Here is a 21,894-nt window from a genome sequence, read left to right as displayed (position 1 = left end):
CATAGGGCTGGCAATCAACTCCCTTTCGTGAGCTTTTCTAAAGCTATAAAATAGAAATGACATTTTAAACATATATTTCCATTTTAAACTTTTGTGCAGTCATACGAAAAAGTAAAGTAATTGGCAATATGCAACATTCCTCTAACTACAACTCTGCACTTTTGTGAGTTACACACAATGCAAGGAGAAGCCATTCAAACTGATATGGGGAAGTGCTGCCCTGAAATACTGGCATGCAAGCATATCCAGAAGGGATTAAGAACTGACGTTAATTTCTGAGCAGCCTTTCATGAGGCAGGGCAGTGTTTCTCAGCCTTTTTGATACAGGGGACAGGCTTGCTGCCTTCCTAAGCTGTGTCATGGAGATCTCAGGGTCTGGCCATTGAGAAATACGGATGTAGAGCACTCCATGGATAGAAGGCATTTGTCAGGCTTTCATTTTAATAATCACCAAGGTTAGCCAAAGATTATGTTTAAACAATCTGTTTGATCAGGTATCAGAATTTCTTTGATTACTTTGTAATCCTGTCCTAGAAACAATTAGAAAAGGTGCCTAAACATGAAAATGGCAATTAAAAGGTACAATTCAAAGTAGCAATCCAGCCCTTTTTTACAGATAAGAGGTTGCAAGTTTTGTTATAGTGACTCTCACTATCACCACTCTGGTTAAGAGTTTATCATTGTTCTCATTACTATGTTTATTAGCTGCTGCTGCTTCTCTTAGAAAAAATAGACATAAGTGATGCCATTTTATTTAGAAATCTGGCTACTGAATAGTTACAGCAATTAGAGGTTTGCAAGCAAAAGGCAAAGATTAAGGCAATTTGCTTGTATGATTCAAGCTTTAAAGTTAGCTTTTAGAACTACAGAAGGGCTGAACCTGCAATTCCTACTAATTCAAGTCGTCCCACTGATTTCAACTGGGCTACTCAACTGAACAAGGAGATGCAAGATTAGGTTTTAGACTGAGAGTACAGATTAGTCCTGGTCTGTCATATGACATACCTCTTTATCATTATCTGAGTGAATAAAGTTCCATAATCACTGTTTATTTTACAAAGGAGGAATTGCATAACCTGTAATGCAGCTTTTGTCTTTGTTATCAGCTTTACTGCCAACTAGGCCTGGTTGAAAATTTTCCATCAACATTTTCTCTCGCTCTCTCTCCCCTTTCTCTTTTTTTACTGATAGAAAATTGTTTTTTTGGCACAAAGAAATTAAAAAAAAAAAGCTATGGAAATTATGATGTGCCATCAAAAAACCCCCGAACATCTGAAAAATTTCATCTAAAATTGAAACCCACACTGGCTTAGAAATGCTGCCGCAGAGGCTCACAAGAGCTGCAGTTCAGGTACCTCATGTCCCCTTCTCCTAGCTGGACTGGGTTTTCCAGCTGGACGAGCAGTGGTGTGGCCGCAGGGTTCCTATCTCTCCTGCTTCTGAGACCCCTCCAGACCCTCTGGAAATCAGTCTCATGTTCAGGGTGTGCAAAAGAGAGCGCTGGCTCTTTCCTGTTACAGAATGCCCCTCTCACCTCCTTTGAAAAAACCCTTCTGTGTGTCAGTCATCTTCTCAGACCAGAGGCCAACAGTTTCCAGTGCAAATCTCTACTTCAGTTAATATATAATTAAACTCCTATTAGCTGACTGTTGCTGTCAATGCAGTTGTTTCAAGGATTCAATCAGACAAGCCATTAATATAGATACAGAAACATATACAACTGCTGTTGTATCACTGATGTTACAAATTAATTGTTTAAAAATTCTAATATTTACTCAGTTTGAAGGATTTTCTCTCTATGGTACATTAGGTGAATTTTGCAGAATTACCATATACATTCCTTTTCCCTTTACTCAGAATGCACTTTTTATCTGTGCTACTAACATTGCCTCAGCATTACACACACGTTTGTGCTTCCTGATTTTTTCTATTTTCAGTCTTTTCACATTTAATATGAGAGAAGGGAAACCACAGGTTCACATCAGAATCTTTCAGATAGGGAGAGTCGTGGTTTCCCTGCTATGCTGTCAAATTTCCGCCTCAAACTAATATATGCCCATAGCCAAGTGGGTTGCAGGCGCTTGACATTTCTGAATGTATTTATTTAAACCGATTTCATCTCTGGACAGATGAGAGAGATAAATATATGTCTAATTCTGCATCAGTACACGAGCACAGACTCTGCCAATGTACTTCTTGCTGTAATAAGAGGATGGGAATTTATGCTGCAATTTTTAAAAATTGATTCTATAGAACACTTGTTATTTACACTACTCTGGAGCAACAACAGGAATGAGGGCGCGTAACTGTAGCAGATGACAAAGTAGAATGTTCACAACTCTCTTCCTAACATCCTGTTATTTGTACGGTAATAGAAGTACACAAGGAACTGCTTTATGCAATTAAAATTCATAACCTTTAGAATGTGCAGTATCAGAGTTTATCTCAGGCATTCTTTGTTTACAGGACCTCAGTCTAATGCCAAAACAGCACTGGTTGAACAATGAAATTATATTTACCATGGAATGAAAAACTTGACAAAAAGTGGTATTTCCCACTTTTATGCCCAAAGTTATTCTTATTAATATCATTTGTGAGATCAACAAATGTGATCTATAAATGTGATAAATCTTTTGAAGCACTTGGAGGAGAGGAAGGTGATCAGGAACAGTCAACATGGATTCACCAAGGGCAAGTCATGCCTGACCAACCTGATTGCCTTCTATGATGAGATAACTGGCTCTGTGGATATGGGGAAAGCAGTGGATGCGATATACCTTGACTTTAGCAAAGTTTTTGATATGGTCTCCCCTAGTATTCTTGCCAGCAAGTTAAAGAAGTGTGGGCTGGATGAATGGACTATAAGGTGGATAGAAAGCTGGCTAGATTGTCAGGCTCAACGGGTAGTGATCAATGGCTCCATGTCTAGGGTTGGCAGCCGGTATCAAGTGGAGTGGCCCAAGGGTCGGTCCTGGGGCCGGTTTTGTTCAATATCTTCATAAATGATCTGGAGGATGGTGTGGATTTCACCTTCAGCAAGTTTGCAGATGACACTAAACTGGGAGGAGAGGTAGATACGCTGGAGTGTAGGGATAGGATACAGAGGGACCTAGACAAATTGGAGGATTGGGCCAAAAGAAATCTGATCAGGTTCAACAAGGACAAAAGCAGAGTCCTGCACTTAGGACGGAAGAATCCAATGCACTGCTACAGACTAGGGACGGAATGGCTAGGCAGCAGTTCTGCAGAAAAGGACCTAGGGGTTACAGTGGACGAGAAGCTGGATAGGAGTCAACAGTGTGCCATGGTTGCCAAGAAGGCTAATGGCATACTGGGTTGCATTAGTAGGAGCGCTGCCAGCAGATTGAGGGAAGTGATTATTCCCCTCTATTCGGCACTGGTGAGGCCATATCTGGAGTATTTGTCCAGTTTTGGGGCCCCCGCTACAGAAAGGATGTGGACAAATTGGAGAGAGTCCAGTGGAGGGCAACAAAAATGATCAGGGGGCTGTGGCACATGACTTATGAGGAGAGGCTGAGGGAACTCGGCCTGTTTAGTCTGCAGAAGAGAAGAGTGAGGGGGGGATTTGATCGTAGCGTTCAACTACCTGAAGGGGGATTCCAGAGAGGATGGAGCTTGGCTGTTCTCAGTGGTGGTAGATGACAGAGCAAGGAGCAATGGTCTCAAGTTGCAGTGGGGGCGGTCTAGGTTGGATATTAGGAAACACTATTTCAGCAGGGGGGAGGGTGGTGAAGCACTGGAATGGGTTGCCTAGGGAGGTGGTGGAATCTCCGTCCTTAGATGCCTGGCTTGACAAAGCCCTGGCTGGGATGATTTAGTTGGTGTTGGTCCTGCTTTGAGCAGGGGGTTGGACTGGATGACCTCCTGAGGTCTCTTCCAATCCTAATCTTCTATGATTCTATGATAAGGGAAAGAGCCTAAAAACTATTTACTAGTAATTCTGTTTGTGATAGACTCCTCTAAGCCTTACGGTGCTACCAACTGGGAAGCAAGGAGGTAAAGTGTTGTGAGCCCCCACTCCTGATTATATAGGCCTCAGCCAGTCCCCATCACTCCTGTTAAAGAGACCTGCAGACTAAGAACAGAATGCAAGGTAGTGAGACAAATAATTCACAAACAAGCAATGGCACCAACCTCCAACAGGGTAGGAGGGTGGGATGCAGAATGGGAGAAAAGGAGATGACAAACAGAATTCATAGGAAGTAATATCCCCTTGCCATAAGTATCTATTTTCTTCTATCCTATGGCAGTGGATTCAAACCCAGACCGCAGACTTCACATGCAGTAACTTCAAAAGGCAGGCATTCCTTACTGTGAGACTACAAGACCCTGTGGCTGCTGGAGGTATCCTGAGAGCAGAGAGTATGCAAAGACATTCTTGCAGCCATCCAGAGATAGGGGGATCAAGGAGAAAAACTCCCAGAAATATAATGTGTGAAAAGAGGGGTACCCCGATAATTGCCCTAGCAGGCGACAGAAGTCATCACAGTTAGACTGTCACAGTGGAACAGGATGTAGTAATCCAAGTACCAGAGGCTCCGATGGCAGAAGAGCAACATGAAAGGTGTAGCTTGAGAAGACTGATACTCAACCTGCATTGCTCCATGGACCAGTGACTCTGGGCTGGCCATCTGTTCACTGCATCACCCCATTCCAAGAGTCTCATATTGGTGGGGAATACAGAAGTGAGGGATGAAGAGAAGGCAGAAAGAAAGGGTGGATGGAGAAGCCCACCAGTCCAGAGAGACAAACTGTTAGTGTAAAAACAAGGGTTCCTCCAGGGAATAGAAGGAGTGCCATATGGGCAACAGGGAAGTTACAAGGGAAATAGGTCCTGAACTTACTCCAACTCTCAGTGCTTAAGTCTCACCATCATCAAAACAAGGACACAAATACTTCCCTGTCTCAGTGAGATTGTGAGGCCTGTCTCATTAGTATCTGTAAAGTCCTATTAGAACCTATAAGTTGATATTTGCAGACAAAAAACCTACATGAATATGCAGTTAAGGTGCAATGTATATATCAGCATTGTAAGGGTAAAAAACACTACCGGAATGTTTTAGTTATCCCAAAAGAAGTATCACAAACCCAGGAAATTTAGTGTTAAGGTTTCACTTAAAAGAAATGTAAACATGTTACTGTTTGGAAATGCACAGCGAAGGCACCCAAGCAACCTTACCACTGCAGTACAGTGCACCATTCAATAACCACACAATTATGATCAATCCATTTTAGTGACTGTGATTCCAGACTACATTAACCTGATTTTTAAAGACTCAGTTTTTTCATATCTTTTCCTCTCATGGTGTCACTACAGGGTAGCATTAAGGTTGAGTGTCCTGGCTCGGAGCTCTGCTCTTTCACCCTCTCCTTCCAGCCTGAAGGAGAGCTCTCAAGATTTCTTACCTCCTTTTCTTCTTTAGTGACCCTGCAACAGGGAAATAGAGTGAAAGAGGCAGTGGGAAGGAAAGAATAGGAGACTCAGGAGAAAAGGCAAACAACATTGGTAAGAGGATGTTCTGGCTGAGGCTAAGTGATCAAGGGCAGAGCTTCACATCTCTTTGCTTCACAGTAGTGGGCATCATGATGCTGCTTGTCTCTTAATCTACTGATGTAGGATGACAGAGGATTGATATAGAACAATAATGATCTTGTGAGTAGCATTCAAATACAAAAGAGTCTTTGGATGTTCAGATCTCCTTGGGAGGATATCTCTATGGAGCAAAGAGTTATCAAGTTTGGGAATGGAATATCTGCAGCTTGAGAGACTCGGGCAGGTGTAAGTGAGGTGAGCTAATTTTGATGAGTGGTGGGACTAGCTCCCCACCATCATAGAAGATGGTCAATGATCTGCACTGAGTTTGCAGCACTGACCACTCCAGACTCTTCATTGTGAAGATCGGAGAGAAGACAAGAATGGAGAGGATAAAAGCATGAATGGATAGAGGCACTTCCTAGAGGCCTGCAGCATTCTTAACAGGCTCATAGCCGAGCCAGCCCAGTAGCAAGCTGCTACTGAGGGACCAGAGACAGAGGACAGGGCTGTGACATTGTAGCTTAGCTTAGAATATACAGAGGAAGCTGTTCAGGAGCCAGAAAGTTTAATCAGTGAGTTGCCTGTATGACCTTTTATGGGCAGAGTTATCTCAATAGTCTTTGCCAGACTAGAGGATTTACTATGCAAGTAAACTTTATCTTTACCAAAATACAAAACGTTTGAACATAATGTTACTTTTGTTTCATTACTGGACAGTTTTTATGCATTAAATTATTTCAATAATGCAAATGGTGTCATATCTTTTGTTAAATCCCAATAAAAACCCAATGGCATCTGAAATTGGTTAGTAATGGTATGGTACTGAATACTGGAAATTGCATAGTAATAAACCCATTAAAAGTGAAATTGGCAGAACATGACTATAAATGTAAACACTGGGCCTCCTTACTCCTCATACAGCATCCCCTCTATGTGTCTCAGGGTCGCATCTGCTTTCTCTAGTGACACTCACATTTTTACTCTGGTTACCCCCCTGAATTACAACTAGCTATGAGAGACTGACCTGGATTCTGTTCTGCGTCACACAGAATCAACAAAATAGTCAAATGAATTCTGGCTGAATAATCTGGTTTTTTTTAACTCGTGATGAATACAACACAGTTTTCATGTCTCAGATGGAGTTTACAGAGTTGGCAGTTAGGTATGTCACCTTGAATTGTAAGCTAGGAAATTTGTGTGGCCAGTCATCGTAAAGAATAAATAAGGAATGCGCATGTCATTCTTATAGAATCAATTTTTAGTGTGTAACCGTATTTGAATCAGTGGATAGTCTGGAACCAGTATGGAATGAAGGTTTGTAAGTAGAGTAACATTTTCAAAATGGAGCTTTTGTGATCTCCCAACAGGTCCTGACTTATTCATAGAAGTTTAACATATAAAAGCATACATTTCTCACACACTATAGGAACCCTGATGGTTCTCCCACAAGGACAGAGAATGGAGAATCAAGCAAGTAGACCTCTCTCTCTGGTTTTAATTCTCATATAACGCTTATACAGCACAGTGAATAGGTTCAACCCACTTTGTATTTTACAAATGTATTTAACAATATTTTAATCAATTAATCCTGGTTTGATAAAATGCATAAACTATTTTTTATTAAAAAAATAAAAGGACATACATACACAATATCCTCAACTAAGAAAAGCTGCCATTTCTTTTGTGTGATTTGTGGGACCCTATGGGGTACTGGGAAAATGTAGAGCTGATTTGAAAAGCTAGCTTGTCATTTTCCTAAAATTTCCCTGAGGTTGCTACACTTTTCAGAGGATACAGCTGTTTAATTTGGGGGACAATAGGTTGGTTGAGCTTGTTTGTTTACATTTTAACAAAGTCTCTAACTAATGAAAGAGCACAATAACTAAAACAATAAAAATAAATCAGTGTCACATTTTCACAGACGAAAACGCTACTTTTATTAAAAAGCTTTCTAGCTATTAATTTTTTTAAAAAAGGTCACATTTAACTGTATCAACCAAGTAACAGGTTCTTAACTAACGATGTTTTGCCATTTAAAATGATATTGTACATTTACATATGAAGTATATAGACATATATCTACAGCACATTGGCACAGTCTATATTTTGATCGAAGTTGTATAGAAGCATGACTTACACAACATACTCATGCATGTTGTATTTTGCCAATACCACATTATATCTGATGAAAGCTACATGTTGTAATAATAATATTATTCAAGATATTAACAATACAAAATGATGCAGATATAACAAAGTAGCAAATTTAGTGAATTAGACTCTATGGCACTCTACCACTTGAAGAGAGAAAATATGCTTGTGGGATAAGTTTTGGATGGAATAAATGATTCCTATCCTTCTTGGGCTTGAGCCTCACCACTGAAGCCAATGGGAATTTTGTCACTGACTTCAATGGGAGCAGAATCAGAGCATCTAATCTCATGCTGGGGGTCTAGACAACGAGCTTGATCTACAACCTCTACATTCACCTCCTGGGTCAACTAATGAGTGACTCAGACAAGACACTGTCAACATGACATCTGAAGACCATGTAGAATTTCCATCCATCCAGATGTTCAGGCTGTGCGGAAAGCAGATATTAAGTACACCCTCCAGCAACCTATGTTTTAGGATGCAAGCTGTAACCAGGGTCCCCATTTCAGAATAAAACCAGAATAATAGGGAAGAGAAACCAGACACTTAATATCTTACCTAGCTATCTTGTCACTGCAAGACATAGTAAGCAGTCTCTCTCCCTGTAATACTCCGTCCCACGTCTGGATGGTAGTAGTAGATCGGACTGGAATTGTCCCTTCTCCAGATTCTATTTTTGTCCGTAGCTGTCCTCTTGCTTTCCGGTTTGGATGTCTGTCTCCCTGATCTGAATGACAAAAATTGTTTTAAGTCAATTAAGAAACAACTGTAGTGAAGGCAATATATTTTTATGCTGGTAACCATCTTGGAAAAGGTCACAAAGTTTGGTACCGATTTCTATTACTCATTTTAATTTAGCTACAGCATCAAATATCTTTCCTGTATACAATATTCTCCAAAATACATTTTCTATTAAACCAAGCTTTTCAGGAAAGAACATCTCAGATATAGTATTTAGTTCTGAAGTTCAGTTCTGGGCATTTCAGTGCTAGAATGAAATTAACAAATCAGTGTAGTTTCGCCATGTGGGCCCCAGGATATTAGAAAGACAAGGTGGATGATGTAATATCTATTATTGGACCAGCTCTCTCACTGACAGATGTTGGGCCAATAAAAGATATTACCTCTCTCACTTTGTCTCATTAACAAATCAGGAAATTCAGAGAAGAGCAACAAAAATCATTAAAAGGCAGCAATGATGAGGAAGCCCAATGAGTTCCATAAGGACACAAAGTGAGTTATTGGCTTATCCCTAACAGAACCCAGGATCTTCCCAGCTCTAGCCTAAATGGCCAGTTTTTCTGTTTATATTTAGTTTAAAGTAAATGGTCCAGATTTTCAAGAAGAGATCTTTCTTCCCCCCCCAAAAATCCATATACAAGAGGCCAGAATTAAAATGACTGCTTACTTCTAACGTTGCCATTTGTCTGTAATCAAATATACTCTAAGCAATTCCTTGATAGCTAGAATCATACCCTCTTGTGCTGCTTCGTGTGGTGAGAAAATCCGAGCATCTCCACATGGAGAGGTGCTGATATAGAGATGAAATTGCACATTTTCTTTCAGTTTAAATCCGCCTCGTTCAGACTTGATAAAGATGGATTTTTGTTGATCTTCTTTATTACTGGAATATAAACAAAGAAGAGAACTATAGTCAAAACCTGAAGAGAAACAAATGCAGGAGATTAAGCCCAGTCTAACTTACTATACATTAAAATTATTAACGTATGGCATCAAATGTGTCACCTAAGCGTTACTGCAAACCATACAGAAAGAAAAGAAGTTAGAAACAAGAAATAAAGAGTACCTGACATTGCCCAGTGAACTTATAAAGCACCATTAGTAACTGAAACAAAACTATACATCTGCTAGTCCATTTGATGGCATTTTAATTTTATTTCCACCCATTCAAAGAACAGTTGAATAACTAAAATGTGTTTACACTTTGAAGAACGACATGATTAATTCATAACTCACTATTTCTGAACCACAATAAAAATATCAGAGTTCAATATAGTTATAGATATGCCTCCTTAAATGAGTGTTTTTTTGTTAAGGTCACACTTTGTGACAGGGACCAGAGCATTCAATTTAAAATTTCAGTAACTTCAGCTATTTTATATGATAATTTTTTCAATGGGACTCCTTAGCTTTGTGTTACAATTCAACTAATCATCAGATAGACACATGATGTTCATAGCACAATCTCAGCCTCCTTAAACTTACCTTACAAACAGCTCAAGTTGTGTGTAAAGAAATTTAAGCAGGCACCTGCGAGATATAATTTCTGCATGGCAATCGTTTAATGCAAGACCACGGTCACTCATGTATTCTCCATTTATGCATTTCGTCCCTGTGGAAACACTTATAACCTGGGCATCCTTCACATCTGTACCTGGGAAACAAATTTCAGGAAGAAAATGTAATTAAATGCACACAAATTTAATAACTGACTTTCCTTTTGGAATTCAAACATGTTCTTAAAAAAGAAAGTATTTTTCTTCAAACATTTTCTTTACAAAAAAAGCTTCAATCTGAAAGCGGAGGTTACTTACCTGGAACTGGAGGTTCTTGAAATGTGTGGTCCCTTTCTGCATTCCACTGAGGGCAAGGTGCAAGCGAAGTGCCCACAGCCAGTGCTTTCCGAAGTAGTAATGTCCTTGGGTCCATGCATGTGCCCTTACATTGCCTCATCGTTTCGACTAAGGTGGTAAAGGGCAGCAGGGCTGGCCTTAGGGGTGGGTGACCCCCCAGGTGCCGTGGTCAGGGGGCGCCATGCGCAGTGCAGAGGTGCGCTGATGGTGGGAAGGGTAGCACCCGGAACAGTGAGTGACAGCAGGGAGTGCTGCGCATGGGTGAACTTTCAGGAGGCACAGGGGCATTGCCCCCCCGCAAATTCACAGAGGCAATGCGTGGGGGTGTGCCCAGATTTCTTCCTGCTTCTCCCCATGGAAGAATGTGTTCAGGGGGGTGAGTGGCAACACATGGAGCGCTTGGTGTTGCTGCTGGGCTCCCTCCCCCCAGAATGTTCCTCTGGGCTGGGAGGGGGGGATGAGCAGCAACACCAGACGCTCTGTGCGTCCAGGTCACTTTCCCCACCAGGGCTGTGTAGCATCAGGAGCTGCTGTCTTGCCCTTCCCTTATGAAGCCCACATGGGGGAAGTGATCTGGACACAAGGAGCAACTAGCATTGGAGGGGGTGCAAGGGACTGGGGAGAAGGGGCACAGGAGGGAGTGCAGGGGGCTGGAGAGAAGGGGCACAGGAGGTGAGTGCAGGGGACTGGGGAGAAGGGACACAGGAGGAGTTAAGGGAGAAGGGGTGCAGAAGGGTTTGGGGGAGAAGAGACACAGGAGGGGAGTGCAGGGGTTAGGAGAGAAGGAAGTGTGGGAGGAGCTAGGGGAGAAGGGGTTATTCATTATGATAGTTATTACTGTGTATTTTACAAATAATTTCAGACATACGTTTCAGATTAGATGCCTGAAATCGCACTCAGTTTTATCAGCAAAAACAACGAGGTGTCCTTGTGGCACCTTAGAGTCTCACACATTTATTTGGGCATAAGCTTTTGTGGGCTATAACCCACTTCATCAGATGCATGGAGTGGAAAATACTGTCCGCAAATCTACTCAAGGGACACCATCATAGGACCTAGCCACATCAGCCACACCATCAGGGGCTCGTTCTCCTGCACATCTACCATGTACATTGGACAAACCGGACAGTCTCTATGCAAAAGAATAAATGGACACAAATCAGACATCAAGAATTGTAACATTCAAAAACCAGAAGGAGAGCACTTCAATCTCCCTGGACACTCAATAACAGATTTAAAAGTGGCCATTCTTCAACAAAAAAACTTCAAAACCAGACTTCAAAGAGAAACTGCAGAACTTGAGTTAATTTGCAAACTTGACACCATCAAATTAGGCCTGAATAAAGACTGGGAATGGCTGGGTCACTACAAAAATATTTTTCCCTCTGTTGATACGCACATCTTCTTGTCAGCTGCTGAGAATGGGCCACTTCCACCCTGACTGAACTGGCCTCGTTAGCACTGACCCCCAACTTGGTAAGGCAACTCCCATCTTTTCATGTGCTGTATTTTTATACCTGCCTCCTGTATTTTCCACTCCATGCATCTGATGAAGTGGGTTATAGCCCACGAAAGGTTATGCCCAAATAAATTTGTTAGTCTCTAAGGTGCCACAAGGACGCCTTGTTGTGTTTGCTGATACAGACTAACATGACTACCACTCTGAAACCTGTCAGTTTTATCAGTGACTACCATCTCTCAGCTTCTCTGCACTAGGACAAGATGAGTTCATCTCCCCCTAGGTCTGCTTAGGTTCTCTCCTTCCCTTACTCTCTTCTTGGGAGCATGCAGAAACCTACCAGCAGGAGCCAAAGATTTGAGCCTGAAACCTTTACGCTGTAAGGAGTCCTTATTCATACTCTTAATCCCACTTAACTCAGGAAGGTTCCAAGATCTGTCCCCAGCTCCTGCTGCAGCTCAGCAGTTCAGAGTTTTGGAGCAGCACTATATTTGTGTTGATTTGTCTGCAAACATTTTAATGTTTTGCTGCTGTCATGAGGAATAAAGAACGATTCTATGCTTTTTATCCCGAAGTAAAATCACATATGGCAGACTCCTACTGGCTATATACAGAGCATGTTGTGAGAGATAAAGCATGTTTTCTTGCTGATTCTGAGACAGACATTGTAGATGTGTAATGCTGTTATAGCTAGAATGTTAGAGTTTGCACAGGAATTACCCCACAAATTAATTCCTAATAAAGATAATTTCTTCAGAATAAGCACTGGAATCATCTTTTATAATACTGATTAGCCTAATCAAATAATTTTTGTAAAGATTGTTTAATAGCAGACAATATATGTCTACGTCCAAAATTTATATCCTTTATGCCATGGTTTTTGCACTTGTTTATATATTTTTATTATTGCTTTTTGTTTTTTAGCTAACTCAGAAGTTGCTAGGTGGTTGCTCTACAATTATAACAAGAGAACCCAGGCAAACCAAGCGCTGTATGTTCTGTACTCCGTTTGACTGGTTATTGTGAGTATGTTTTTTAAGCCTTAATCTCGTGAGACTCCAATTCCACAGCTACGGATCGTGGAAATTCCTGTAGTAGGTGATGGAGTGCTCACCCCGTTGTACTGGAATTTATGAAAGAGTGCACTTCTGTTTTAGATTACCTACCTCCCACTTTTTTTTAAAAATTACATATCCAAAAACAAAACAGGTAAAATAAGTCTTTATCCTATTTGTTTTTTTTAAAATATTAACTCTGCAATTACGGACCAGCAAGAAGGAAAGCTGATCTATAAATGATCTTTTCTCATGGCATTGTATTAAACCAGCTGGACAGAGAAGATATAAGAGACAACCTCTAGGAAGTAAAGTCTTTTACGATGTACTGAAAGATTTGCTGTTCTGTATAGTGTTTTGAAGTTGAAACTCCCCGCCCCAGCCGCACCCTGCAAATCACATGGTGTGACAGTGTGACAAATTTCTTGTAACAGCGGTTCTCTGGTTTTTTGCCTTCCGAGTTGGGTGGCCAGAGAGCGGTGGCTGCTGGCCAGGCACCCAACTCTGAAGGCAGCACCGCCACCATTAGCAGCACAGAAGTAGGGGGGCAATACACCATATACCACACTTTGTTCTTCGCACGTAAAAGGCCAGGGGCCCTACGTACATCAAAAGAGTGGAGCTGCCGTTTCTCACTTGAGGCGTGCGGTTTGGGAAAGAAAGCAGGCACGTGTGTGGGTTGGTTGTGGTGGAAGCAGGAAACCACCTTTGGTTGAAATTTAGGATGCAGGTGTATTGAGACCTTGTCTTCATGGAATGTAGTAAAAGGGGGGGTTTCCATCATAGCTACCAGTTCACCAACCCTCCTTGCAGGGGTAATGGCGACCAGAAAAGCTACTTTCATAGAAAGAAGAGACAGGGGGCAAGAGGCCAAAAGTTCAAAGGGGGAGTTCATTAATGACGTGAGGACTAAGTTGAGGTTCCATTGAGGAGTGACAGCCTGGATGGACGGGTATTTGTGTACAAGGACCTTCCAGAATCTGGTAGTCAAGAGGTGGGTGAAGACGAAGTGCCCCTCCATGGGAGGGTGGAAGGCACTAGTGGCCGCTATATGTACTTTGATGGAGTTGAGAGTGAGCACTAAGGTCTTTAGAGAGAGAAAATAGTCTAATAGCATGGGGATGCCCATGGCCTTGGGGTCAAGACCTCTATGTAGGGCCCAGGTAGTGAAACAGGTCCATTTGGCCTAGTAGGATCACCTTGTGGACTCCTTTCTGCTATTAGAGAGGATGTCTCAGATTGCCTGTGAGCATTCCTGCATTAGGAGAGGCATCCATCCAAATACCACACTGTGAGATGAGGTGCCCTTGGTGTGCCATTGTGTTGCGTGAGTAGCTGCGGGAATGTTGGGAGCAGGAGTGATGGACACTGACACGTGAAGAAGAAGAGGAAACCAGAACTGGGGAGGCCAATATGGAGTAATCACAGGATGACCGTCGCTCTCTCCCATCTGAGTTTGTGCAGAACATGTGGCAATAGAGGGCACTATATTAAACCGTAGCTGATCTGGTCCAACCAGTTCACGATCAGGGCGTCCCCTTGCAAGTGGACATTGAGTCCTCCCCTCAAACAGTACTGAATGCGCTTGGTGTTGGTGAGATGCAAAGAGGTCCCTGATCAGTGTTTCCCAGTGGCTGAAAATGTCCACATCTACCGCGTCATGCAATTCCCATTTGTAGCAGGTTACTAAGTTTCTGCTGAGAGCATTGGCAAGTACATTCTGAGCTCCCAGCAGACAGGCTGCCGACAGGAGGATATGATGTGAAATGCACCATTTCCAGTTCCACACATAGTGCTCGAGACCGCGTGCCCCCTTGCTTGTTTATGTAGTTAACCTTAGTAGTGTTGTCTGACATAATGAGGACATGATGAGAACAGATAGTTGTTAAGAACATGTGGCATGCCTTGCATGCCGCTCAAAGTTCCAGGATGTTGATGTGCATCCTGGCTTCCCGAGTGGTCCAAGTGCCTTGCATCCTGTGATCTCCCTTGTGGGCACCCCAGCCTTAGAGTGATGCATCCATTATAATTGTAACACTTGTGGAGCATGGAAGGAAGGGCATATTGAAGCAAATGTGGAGTGGGTTTGTCCACCATCAGAGGGAAGAGAGGATTTCTGGTGGAACGTTGAGAATGGTGTCCATGAACTGGTGCATGGGAGAGTAGACTCCCTGCAGCAAGAGTTGGAGACAGACGAATCTTAGGCAAGTGAAGTGCATGACGTATGTGCATGCTGCCATGTGACCGAGGAGGGAAAGGCAAGTTCTTCTGGCTGATACCAAGGGACTGGAAGTTACTAAGGTGATCAGGTTCAGTAAGCTCAGGAATCTGTCTTTTGGGAGATAAGCGTGTGTGGAGGCCACGCTGATGCATGCTCCTATGAATTCTAGGGATAGTGTAGGGCGTAAAGTTGATTTTTCTGTGTTGATGCTTACTCCTAGGAGGAGAGGAATAGAAGAAGCTGGGATGCCAATTCTCGAGCTGCTGCTCTGGACTGTGTCACCAGCAGTCAATCATCTAGATAAGGGAAGAGAAGGACTCCTTGTCATGAGAGGTGAGTCACTACAACACAGAAAACTTTTGTGAAATCTCGTGAAGCAGTGGTAAGTCCAAATGGGAGACCCCAGTATTGGAAGTGCCGAGGACCCACCATGAACATCAGGAATCATCTGTGGGTCACACGTATGTCACTATGGATGTAGGCATCCTGCATACCTACAGCCATGAACCACCTTCTAGTGAAGGTATGAATTGCCGCAAGTGTGACCATGCGGAACTTTGATTTTCAAATGAATCGGCTGAGGTGTCGGAGATCCAAGATTGGTCTCCTTCCTCCCTTCTTCTTGGGTATGAGGAAGTAGTTGGAGTAGAATCCTGTGCCCTAAGGGTCTGCAGGGACTGGCTCCATTGCTCCTCTTTGCAGGAGGAGTCGACCTCTATGGCAAGAATACTGTTTATAGATCATAGTATCATAGAAGATTAGGGCTGGAAGAGACCTCAGGAGCCAGGGCTTTGTCAAGCCAGACCTTAAAAACCTCTAAGGATGGAGATTCCACCACCTCCCTAGGTAACCCATTCCAGTGCTTCACCACCCTCCTAACAGTGTTTCCTAATATCCAACCTAGACCCCTCCGCCCCACTGCAACTTGAGACCATTGCTCCTTGTTCTGTCATCTGCCACCACTCAGAACAGCTGAGCTTCATCCTCTTTGGAATCCCCCTTCAGGTAGTTGAAGGCTGCTATCAAATTCCCCCTCATCCTTCTCTTCTGCAGACTAAATAAGCCCAGTTCCCTCAGTCTCTCCTCGTAAGTCATGTGCCCCAGCCCCCTAATCATTTTTGTTGCCCTCCACTGGACTCTCTCCAATTTGTCCACATCCTTTCTGTAGTGGGGGGTCCAAAACTGGACGCAATACTCCAGATGTAGCCTCACCAGTGCCAAACAGAGGGGAACAATCACTTCCCTCAATCTGCTGGCAATGCTCCTACTAATACAGCCCAATATGCCGTTAGGCTTCTTGGCAACAAGGGCACACTATTGACTCATATCCAGCTTCTCATCCACTGTAATCCCCAGGTCCTTTTCTGCAGAACTGCTGCTTAGCCAGTTGGTTCCCAGCCTGTAGCAGTGCATGGGATTCTTCTGTCCAAAGTGCAGGACTCTGCACTTGTCTTTTTTGAACCTCATCAGATTTCTTTTGGCCCAATCCTCCAATTTGTCTATCCTCCAATTTGCTGGATCCTATCCCTACCATCCAGCATATCTACCTCTCCCCTGAGCTTAGTGTCATCCACGAACTTACTGAGGGTGCAATCCATCCCATCATCCAAATCATTAATGAAGATGTTGAACAAAACCGGCCCCTGGGGCACTCTGCTTGATACCAGCTGCCAACTAGACATCGAAGTTTTTGGAAAGCGTAGGGGACAATTTCCTGGTGCAAGTGCTAGAGGAGCCAACTAGGGGGGGCGCTTTTCTTGACCTGCTGCTCACAAACCAGGTAGAATTAGTGGGGGAAGCAAAAGTGGATGGGAATCTGGGAGGCAGTGACCATGAGTTGGTTGAGTTCAGGATCCTGACGCAGGGAAGAAAGGTAAGCAGCAGGATACGGACCCTGGACTTCAGGAAAGCAGACTTCGACTCCCTCAGGGAACGGATGGCCAGGATCCCCTGGGGGACTAACTTGAAGGGGAAAGGAGTCCAGGAGAGCTGGCTGTATTTCAAGGAATCCCTGTTGAGGTTACAGGGACAAACCATCCCGATGAGTCGAAAGAATAGTAAATATGGCAGGCGACCGGCTTGGCTTAACGGTGAAATCCTAGCGGATCTTAAACATAAAAAAGAAGCTTACAAGAAGTGGAAGGTTGGACATATGACCAGGGAAGAGTATAAAAATATTGCTCGGGCATGTAGGAATGAAATCAGGAGGGCCAAATCGCACCTGGAGCTGCAGCTAGCGAGAGATGTCAAGAGTAACAAGAAGGGTTTCTTCAGGTATGTTGGCAACAAGAAGAAAGCCAAGGAAAGTGTGGGACCCTTACTGAATGAGGGAGGCAACCTAGTGACAGAGGATGTGGAAAAAGCTAATGTACTCAATGCTTTTTTTGCCTCTGTTTTCACTAACAAGGACAGCTCCCAGACTGCTACGCTGGGCATCACAAAATGGGGAAGAGATGGCCAGCCCTCTGTGGAGATAGAGGTGGTTAGGGACTATTTAGAAAAGCTGGACGTGCACAAGTCCATGGGGCCGGACGAGTTGCATCCGAGAGTGCTGAAGGAATTGGCGGCTGTGATTGCAGAGCCATTGGCCATTATCTTTGAAAACTCGTGGCGAACCGGGGAAGTCCCGGATGACTGGAAAAAGGCTAATGTAGTGCCAATCTTTAAAAAAGGGAAGAAGGAGGATCCTGGGAACTACAGGCCAGTCAGCCTCACCTCAGTCCCTGGAAAAATCATGGAGCAGGTCCTCAAAGAATCAATCTTGAAGTACTTGCATGAAAGGAAAGTGATCAGGAACAGCCAGCATGGATTCACCAAGGGAAGGTCATGCCTGACTAATCTAATCGCCTTTTATCATGAGATTACTGGTTCTGTGGATGAAGGGAAAGCAGTGGATGTATTGTTTCTTGACTTTAGCAAAGCTTTTGACACGGTCTCCCACAGTATTCTTGTCAGCAAGTTAAGGAAGTATGGGCTGGATGAATGCACTATAGGGTGGGTAGAAAGCTGGCTAGATTGTCGGGCTCAACGGGTAGTGATCAATGGCTCCATGTCTAGTTGGCAGCCGGTGTCAAGTGGAGTGCCCCAGGGGTCGGTCCTGGGGCCGGTTTTGTTCAATATCTTCATAAATGATCTGGAGGATGGTGTGGATTGCACTCTCAGCAAATTTGCGGACGATACTAAACTGGGAGGAGTGGTAGATACGCTGGAGGGGAGGGATAGGATACAGAAGGACCTAGACAAATTGGAGGATTGGGCCAAAAGAAATCTGATGAGGTTCAATAAGGATAAGTGCAGGGTCCTGCACTTAGGACGGAAGAATCCAATGCACCGCTACAGACTAGGGACCGAATGGCTAGGCAGCAGTTCTGCGGAAAAGGACCTAGGGGTGACAGTGGACGAGAAGCTGGATATGAGTCAGCAGTGTGCCCTTGTTGCCAAGAAGGCCAATGGCATTTTGGGATGTATACGTAGGGGCATAGCGAGCAGATCGAGGGACGTGATCGTCCCCCTCTATTCGACATTGGTGAGGCCTCATCTGGAGTACTGTGTCCAGTTTTGGGCCCCACACTACAAGAAGGATGTGGATAAATTGGAGAGAGTCCAGCGAAGGGCAACAAAAATGATTAGGGGTCTAGAACACATGACTTATGAGGAGAGGCTGAGGGAGCTGGGATTGTTTAGCCTGCAGAAGAGAAGAATGAGGGGGGATTTGCTAGCTGCTTTCAACTACCTGAAAGGGGGTTCCAAAGAGGATGGCTCTAGACTGTTCTCAATGGTAGCAGATGACAGAACGAGGAGTAATGGCTTCAAGTTGCAGTGGGGGAGGTTTAGATTGGATATTAGGAAAAACTTTTTCACTAAGAGGGTGGTGAAACACTGGAATGCGTTGCCTAGGGAGGTGGTGGAATCTCCTTCCTTGGAAGTTTTTAAGGTCAGGCTTGACAAAGCCCTGGCTGGGATGATTTAACTGGGAATTGGTCCTGCTTCGAGCAGGGGGCTGGACTAGATGACCTTCAGGGGTCCCTTCCAACCCTGATATTCTATGATTCTATGATCGAGCTGTTGATCACTATCTGTTGAGCCTGATAAGCTAGCCAGCTATCTATCCACCTTATAGTCCATTCATCCAATCCATACTTTTTTAACTTGCTGGCAAGAATACTGTGGGAGACTGTATCATTAGATGGTACACTTTCCTCAGTTAGTACTGAACTAATATTCCAGCACAATGATAGCAGGCATGATGTTCTTGGAAATGCAATTTTTTGGATGAGATATAAAGTCAAGGTTCTGGTAACTTACACTGATGGAAGATCCCATGGCACTTACTGCAGGAAAAAGGTGATATTCCTAGTGTCTTGGGCAAATTCGCAGCTTTGGTAATTATCAGAAATTTTTTAAAGCCTTTTGGCATAGCTTTGCATGGATATAGTGAACTTGAAGAAGTGGAATTTGTTCACATAGGTTCATGGGGTCAGCTCTTTCAGATTTGCTTTACGTTCAAACCACATTTGAAATCTGATGCCAATGTTCCACAGCCTCAACTATACCCCAAGTGAATTCTGGAACTCAACCCAAAAGACCCTTTCCAGAATTCAGGAGGCAGTAGATCTTGGGGAGTAATCCTTTGGTGCCTCTTGAAGATCCTGGAAAGAGTGGGTGGGGAAAAACCAGGCCAACTGCAGAAAGTTCTTTAAAGTACGGGGACAAACTAAGGCCTGATAGGAGAAGAGAGATGGAAGTGAGATGAGGGATTGAATCTAGGTTAAAATTCCAAAACTCAGTCCAGTTTCATGAATCTTCTGGTACAGCAGGGAAAAGTTTTCTTTACAAAGAAGAGTGCTATCTAGTTTCAAGTTTCAATGCAAATAATATACTTAGCCCAAGTGATTTAAAGTCAACAATTTTAGATGCCAATCCAGAAAACCATTCAAACACATGCTCAACTTGAAACATGTGAGTAGTTCCATTTAAGTCAGCAAGACTATTACGTGCTTTGTAGTTTTCCTTTGTACTGTTGATGGATCACCACTTCAATGGGGTTTCATGCAGGTCCATGGCTTCACTGGGATAAATCTCATTACAGGATCAGGGCTCATGGGAAGACTGAATGAATTTGGTCTGATACTAGCCCCACATGTGTATTTTCACAAAACTGCCAAACTGTTTGCCAAGCTCTGTAAAGTAGAGGCTCAGAATGGGTGGAATGATTGTGCAGATTAGGCTTGAAAGGCACAGCACTTGCGCATACTCTGCTTGGCTGTAACCAGTACTTTAAGTCTCTGGATTTCATACAATTCTATTCATTCAGAGTTTTTATAACATATTTTAAAATTAACCATACAGGGGAAAAACTTAAAGAACAGGCTCTAATATCAAGTTATTCATATGGAGCAAAATTTGATTATAACCAATTTTAGAAAGTAACCTTCTGTGGTATTTAGTTCTTAGTAAAAAAGGGAGATTTCCTCTGGGACAGAGTGATAGAAAGCTAAGTTCCAGTTTGTAGAACTTGGCCCCATGGAGGTAGACAGTATCATTTCTTCTTAGCATATGGCAACATGCCTCAGGTGGCACATGACCAGGATTCATCACCAAACTTGGTCCACTGTTTGGATTATTAGCTTCCCTTGCCCGGGTGGGCTACTGACGGGGAGGGTGACATGAGTGCTGATCCATGCCCCCCAGGTAGCATTTAAGAACATCATGTCTGGTTTATTAATTAGTCTTACTATAAGGCACTGACCCATTAAAAGAAACTAGAAAGCATGCCAGGGAAGAAAAATATGAGGACCACAAGGAAAATATAATTAGATTTTTAAAAATGCAACTGGCAAACCAGGTTTTTGAACAGTTAATCATTTTGAATAGCAAAACAGAGCTGTATAGCACATCCAAAGACTTAATTTCTGGCATAATAACTTTGCACACTACAACTTAATATGCAAATTTAGCAAAATATCCTGTGTATTGTCTCTTAGGATGACAGACTATGCTTTGGAAAAAAGAAAGGACAACTGCATGAAAAATACAGAGAAAGGACAAAACACTAAACTTTTACTTAAGGTAAAAAATCATGGGCCACATTTCCATTTGTGATTTCGTTCCTTTGTGATGCTTGATTTATTGTAAAGGAACCAGAAACTGACCACATCTGGCAAACGACACCTGCTATGTTCCCAGAAGAGAGGAATTCTCAAATCATATATAGCCAGCAGAGCTAACTTCTATGCCAGCTGCTTCCATCTCTCCTCCTTGTAGGGCAGCAGTTCTCAAACTGTGGGTCGGGTCCCCAAAGTGGTGTGAGACCCCATTTTAATGGGGTCGCCAGGGCTGGTTGAGACTTGCTGGGGCCTGGGGCCAGAGCTAAAGCCTGAGCTCCTCCACCCGGGGCCGAAGCTGAAGCCTGAGGGCTTCAACCCTGGATAGCAGAGCTCAGGTTACAGGCCCCCTGCCTGGGGCTGAAGACCTTGGGCTTGGGCTTTGGCCTCCCTGCCCGAGGTGGTGGGACTTGGACTTGGGCTTTGGCCTCCCTCCCGGGGTCATGTAGTAATTTTTGTTGTCAGAAGGGGGTCACGGTGCAATGAAGTTTGAGAACCCCTGAAGAGGGTATATGTCAAGGACGGGGAGAGGGAGAGATGGAGCTCTGGCAATTCACAGGTATTTGGTTCCTTAATCATAGTTAGTTTCGGTATGAGGTTAGGGCTGGATCAACTTGAGAATTAGGCAACCATAAACCAGCTCCTTGATGGTCTTCGTGCATCAACTATATATCTTGGTGCAGGAGAGAATCTGACCCCATACTGTGATACAAACATATACGGTGCTCTACATGGTTATTGCCTGGGAAC

General features: G+C 43.4%; 1 protein-coding gene across 3 annotated transcripts in view; it reads right to left on the bottom strand.

Annotated features, from left to right (window-relative positions):
- Positions 1–21,894, bottom strand: part of ADARB1 (adenosine deaminase RNA specific B1) — a 259,164-nt gene that overhangs the window by 24,189 nt on the left and 213,081 nt on the right. For all 3 annotated transcript variants that reach the window (XM_077830584.1, XM_077830585.1, XM_077830586.1), the window contains 3 exons: positions 9,938–10,106; positions 9,187–9,335; positions 8,270–8,438 (listed from right to left, as the gene is read on the bottom strand). In XM_077830584.1, the coding sequence (XP_077686710.1) occupies positions 8,270–8,438; positions 9,187–9,335; positions 9,938–10,106 (487 nt within the window). The remainder of the gene's footprint in view (positions 1–8,269; positions 8,439–9,186; positions 9,336–9,937; positions 10,107–21,894) is intronic.

The sequence above is a fragment of the Eretmochelys imbricata genome, chromosome 11 (genome assembly GCF_965152235.1).
Source record: "Eretmochelys imbricata isolate rEreImb1 chromosome 11, rEreImb1.hap1, whole genome shotgun sequence".
Taxonomy (NCBI): Eukaryota; Metazoa; Chordata; order Testudines; family Cheloniidae; genus Eretmochelys; species Eretmochelys imbricata.
Note: the sequence above shows the minus strand (reverse complement) of the source record. Positions and strands in the feature narration are given on the sequence as shown.